This window comes from Triticum dicoccoides, chromosome 2B, assembly GCF_002162155.2.
Source record: "Triticum dicoccoides isolate Atlit2015 ecotype Zavitan chromosome 2B, WEW_v2.0, whole genome shotgun sequence".
NCBI classification, from domain to species: Eukaryota; Viridiplantae; Streptophyta; class Magnoliopsida; order Poales; family Poaceae; genus Triticum; species Triticum dicoccoides.
The window spans coordinates 112928075-112933669 of NC_041383.1; the positions used below are offsets into that span (position 1 = coordinate 112928075).

The 5595-nt window shown below is 44.0% G+C and overlaps 1 protein-coding gene across 1 annotated transcript; it reads right to left on the bottom strand.

Annotated features, from left to right (window-relative positions):
* Window positions 1-1066: 1066 nt before the first annotated feature.
* LOC119362445 (protein Rf1, mitochondrial-like) lies at window positions 1067-5218 on the bottom strand. Its single transcript, XM_037627663.1, has 2 exons — window positions 2320-5218; window positions 1067-1481 (listed from the first exon to the last, which is right to left on the bottom strand). Exon 1 carries the CDS (start codon window positions 5207-5209, stop codon window positions 3578-3580), a length of 1632 nt encoding a protein of 543 aa, XP_037483560.1. The 5' UTR covers window positions 5210-5218; the 3' UTR covers window positions 1067-1481; window positions 2320-3577.
* Between the last annotated feature and the right edge of the window lie 377 nt (window positions 5219-5595).

The following is a 5595-nucleotide window of genomic DNA, read 5'->3' on the forward strand; positions in this document are numbered from 1 at the left end:
ATAGTTATATCGCTTTTAAATATATATTTGGGTACTGCAGGTGTGGGGTTGAGTCTTTTTGGTTTGAAAGTAGAATAATTGTACGGGCGGCAATGCTAGACACACGGATCTTTACTTAAGGATTTTACGGACCAACTAAAATGGACCAATAGAATTGGAGATTAGGGTAGGCAGGGGCCCACCCGTAACAGGTCCCTGTGTCTAGGATTATTGTTGTACGGGCTGTTACGTCTTTTTTCCATGCATGCAGTGTCTGCACACGTAGTCACGTCATATATATTATTTTATATTTTCTTAGCAGAGGATGGCGAGTGGAAAATATGTAAGAAGATTCGTTGCTCTTGCCATTCAAGTGGGAGGAGTAGGCACCATAGCTGACACTTCTGATAGCTGGGTAGCACTATACAGATATGTTTATGTAGTATACAATGAATGGAAGCTTGTATTAGGAAATTAATTATGTCCAAGGTAGAATTTGATCACCTGGGCCACGGCAGCAGGGGACGAAGCATGGGAGTTAATAGCAAATGAAACTTGATGAAAATGCCGCAGCCACCAGAGTTGGACCCGACCGTGACCCAGGAGCAAGCAGGCTACGCCGGCTCTGCCGTCCTGAGCATGCACACCCACATCACGCACAACATGGAGCATGCGCGCATGCAACGCAGCTGTGCGTGCAAACTCGCACACACACACATACACACACACACACACACACACACACACACACACACCCCACACGAACGCAGCAGCATCACTCCAGCCGCAAACATGTCCGCGACAAACCGCAAGGGGCTACAGGGCGACAACAAAGGGAGCGAGAGAAGGAGGCAGGTGTCGTGCGACCGAGGAGCGAAAACCGACGGCGACCGCGACATGAACCAGCGGAAGGCGCCTCGCACATATCCACCATAGCCGCCACCTCATCGCCAGCGAGTAGTCGAGGAGCGGCAGCAAGAAGTGCGCATCCGGCGCGGCCATGCTCATCATATGAGCCACACATGCTAGCCCTAGAGCTCTATGAAATAATTAGCAAATTATTGTTCGTAAAATGTGTAATGTTTTTTTGGAGATCTTTTAATGCGTCCGATTGTTGCAAGCATTTTACACTAATTTTAAATTGCCATATGTAGATAACTGTATCAGTCAGTCTGTTTGTTCAGAGCAAATATGATTCAGGTCCAAGACAAACATTTTTGTGGAGTATTTCTCAAAGAATGGTTCTGCTTCAGAAATTAGTACAAGACCTTCACTGCATAGTGAGTAATGAAAAATTATGAGGAAGAAGATGAAAGAACATGCTGAACTTGAGCTCATGTAACAGAAAATAAACTAGACAATGAATATAAAAAGATAATCGGAACCGGCAGTTCTATGGGAAGAAGCAAAACACTGTTCTGTAGTACCAAAATGTTACACCATCGGCTCTTCAAGAAGGAACAGAGGAGAAAACCATGGCGAGCTCACCAAAATCCATCAGACTGTCACAAAAAGATGAGATGAGATGAATTAACCAATCAACAATGTTAGGGCACACTTTTGTTGGATTAAGGGGATAAGATAATGACCCAGATTTCATTAGCAAAATAGTACTCTTTCGTACCAAAATATAAGACGTTTTCTAGGCTAGTTTAGCCTACAAAACATCTTATTTTTTGATACGGATGTTGTACGTACTACCAAAGTCAAAAGGAAATGAATAGAAAATTAAAGCATAGCCCAGATTGCACACAAAGTGCAGACACAACTGACTTTATCAGCTCTGTCCCATGGCAAAGATGTTCCAAATACATCAGCCATATATCCTTATTGTAGTCGTACCGCTGTGATATAGAGTATGGAACCAAAAATAACAGGCTGACAGTCAATGAGAATTACCAGCAGAACCATATTAACTCTGAACATTGATCTGCACCAGTTTGTGCAACAACACATAGTATGCTTTTTAATAAAAAAAACTCTGAAGCCATCAACATTTCGATTCCCGGCGATATCACCAGCACGATCTAATTAAGCCAAGTTACGAGGTTCAACTCAACATGGTGCTGCATCGATAAAAAAATTTGGAGGCAGACCCTAAACCAAGGCTGTACACCTCATAATCCATGCAAGCATATACATACAAAAGGCTAACGTACAGTCTGCTACAGCTCAACTTGTACATGGAAAGAAGACTAGGATCTGCAAAAATAACAACACAAGCATATATGATTCAGACTTTTGCATGCTGCCTCTTCACACATCATCCAAAGTAAATCATCAAAGCCACCACAACAGTCAACAAAACATCTCTCTAGTACCATGTTATGATTAACTAACCTCAATCTGGCTTTGGCAGCGTAGATCTCAAGCCGGTCAAACTCCGGTTCCTGCTCAGCTTCTTCAAATACCTTCTTGAAACAGACACAAGGGCACACAGGCGCTGACAAGGGGCACACTGGCAGAGAAATGAATGCATCTTCAGTGGAGCCACCTGAAACCGCCAGGGACTGGTTGACTCGTTTCCATGTGAGGCCAAGCCATGGATACTGGCAGGAGGTGAACGGCTCGGCCACCTGTCACTCTCCCATAGGTGTTTGGCTAGCATACTGCACATCTTCAGTTTGTTGCTGCTTCTTCTGTTTAAGTTTGGATTCAGCTTTGTTTTGGCAGGCCTAGGTCTGTCTTAGGTGTTTGGCTAGCATACTGCACATCTTCTGTTTAAGTTTGGATTCAGCTTTGTTTGTTCTGAGCTTCTTCTATAGTGAATTTCTTCTTACATATAGTAAATGCATTTGTTGTACAAGCAGAAGGATACTTTAGCAGGCCTAGGCAAGCAACAAACTAAAGTTTACCATGTATCAAACTAAACTGTGGCTGCTTCTTCACGAAACCGATACTTTGTAGGGAGCAATCCTATGTGTTCTCTATATTTCCCTTTCCCTCAAAAGAGAGAGATAAGCAGCGAAACGGTTTCAGCTTCAAGTGAGTAGCTCTTTGCATCAACTTTAGACATATAATTCCCAGCCTTGACTAGCTCTCCTTTTTCCAGTAACATTCTGACAATAAGATTTAACATATAAGAGTCAGCAGTACAGCCGCTCTTCTCCATTGATAAAAAGAGATCGTCAGCTTCTTCCACTGACCCTTCTTTTATAAGATTTTTCATCATTATGGTGTAGGTAAAGACATTAGCTACCAAACCATTGGCTGATACTGCAGCAAACAAATCCTTGGCTTCTTGGTTTCGGTGAACCCTGTAGAAGGCATCAATCATTATATTGACAATTATAATATTGAATTTCACATCCATTGTGCTTAATTTCTGGAATAGCGTGATTGCTTCGCCGCTACAATTATTTCTACAAAGTCCACCAAGAACTATCGAATATGTATCAATGCACACACTTACTCCAGATTCAACCATCTCATCAAACTTTTCCTTTGCAGCAACAGTTCGTCCAGCCAGAAATAATCCATCCAGTATGACGTTGTAATTAAAAGTTGTAGGTTTAAGTCCCTTGCGCAACATTTCTTTAAACAGAATCAGCCCGTCATCAATCCTTCTGTTTTTGCAATAGCCATTAATAAGAATACCCTACGTAATATTAGAAGGTTCCAAACCATATGACACCATATCATCAAATATTTTTGATGCATCCTCCATCTTGGAGACTAGGCAGTATCCATCGATCAGTAAACTAAATATGAGAACATCAGGCCTCATACCTATGTGCACTATCAAGTCAAGGATATCCCGTGCTTCTGTTACCCTTCCTTCTGTGCATAGGTTCTGCATTATTGAATGGAAGAAGTTAATATCAGGAGGACGCATACCTTTGTTCCTCATTTCAGTAACCAATTCCTTTGCTTTCACGAAATCCCCATGTGTACAAAAACTCTGGATTAGGGAATGATAAACAACTGCATTCGGTCGTACTCCCATATCAACCATCTGGTTAAATTTGTCCATAGCAATGTCCAAGCTACCCATTTTGCAAAATGCATGTATTACAGTTGAATAGGTGACTACATCTGGACTCACTCCCTGTTTCCGCATTCCTTTAAAGATAAGCATAGCCTCATCCATCATGCCAGATTTAGCATATGCATTAATCAGTATGTTCAAAGTGTGACAGTTAGGCCGAATACCATCTCTAGTCATTGAATTGAAGAGATTAATCATATCAACTAAGCATCCTTCAGTGGCATACCCATGAAGGGGAATAGCATATGAAACGTTGTTAGGTTTCAGGCCCTTCATAGCCATGGTCTCAAAAATTCCTGCAGCTTCTTTGCTTCTTCCATGTTTGCAAAGAAAGGTCATAAACATGTTGTAAGTATGCACATCTGGTGTAACCCTCCGACTTGTCATCTCTTTGAATACCCTAACTGCCTCCTTCCAATGGCCTGAAGAGGAATATCCATGGATGAGGCTATTATATGTGACATTATTAGGTACGACACCATCATCAACCATCTGACGAAGGAAATACTCTGCCTTGTCCATTGCTCTGGCCTTGCACAGCGCATCAATAACCGAGCTATATGTCACCACATCAGGCATAACGCCCTGCTGCGCCATTTCATGAAATAGATTGCATGCCTTGCCTACTTGACCTTCCTTAAAGAAGCCATGGATGACGGTGTTATACGCCACTACGCCGGGGGTGCAGCCCAGCCCAGGCATCCTGTGAAGCAGCACGTCCAGAGCCTCATCTGAGCGCTTTGCATGGCAGAGTCCCTTGAGGAGGGTGCTGAAAACGACTCGGTCTGCCTCCAGGCCCGTCTTGAGGAGACGGCCGAAGAAGGCGATCACCAGATCCAGGCGGCGCGCACGGCAGCAGCAGTCCATGAGGACGCCATAGGTGAAGACATTTGGCTGCGCCACCCGTCGTCCGGCGCCTCGGGACAAACGGCCGAAGAGGGCGACGGCTAGGGCGGGGCCGTCGCTGCAGGATGCGGACGTGGGCGCGCGGGCGAGGGTAGCTAGAAAGTTATTCAAGGAGCGCTCCTGGACAGGATTGCCATGCCGCAGCAATTCGTCGAACAGGTGGTGTGCGTCCTCCGTAGTGAGCGTGCCAAATACCGCCCGCTCCGTGCCGGTGGCGAAGGCGGCGTGGGGATCCCAGATGCGTGAGGGATGAGAGGTGGAGGAGGAGTGGCGTCCGCCGAGTCGGAGGCGGAGGCGGGGTGGCGACATTGGCGTGCTGGAGGAGAAGCGAGGCATGGCCTTGGTGTGTACTGAGCAAGACGAGTGGAGTGGGAGACGACGGGGCTAGTGCTTTTCCAAGTTGTACAAATGTGCTAGGTGGCAACATTCAGTTATCGTACCCTCCGTTCCTAAATATAAGGTGTATTAGTTTTTCAAAAAGTCAACTGTTGTCTATGTTTGACCAACTTCACAACAAAATATATAAAGATTTATAATACTAAATATATAAAATGTAAAAATATAGTTCATGATGAATCTAGTGATAATGATTTGGTATTCTAGATATTGATATTTTTGTCTATAAACTTGGTCAAACTTAGATAAGTTTGATTTTTTGGAAAAATAATACACCTTATATTGAGGAACGGAGGGAGTAGCATTTTTTGCAGGTAAATTTAAGT

Excerpts from the sequence above, each read along its gene's own strand:
- LOC119362445 (XM_037627663.1), bottom strand. The coding sequence starts at position 5,209 with ATGCCTCGCTTCTCCTCCAGCACGCCAATGTCGCCACCCCGCCTCCGC.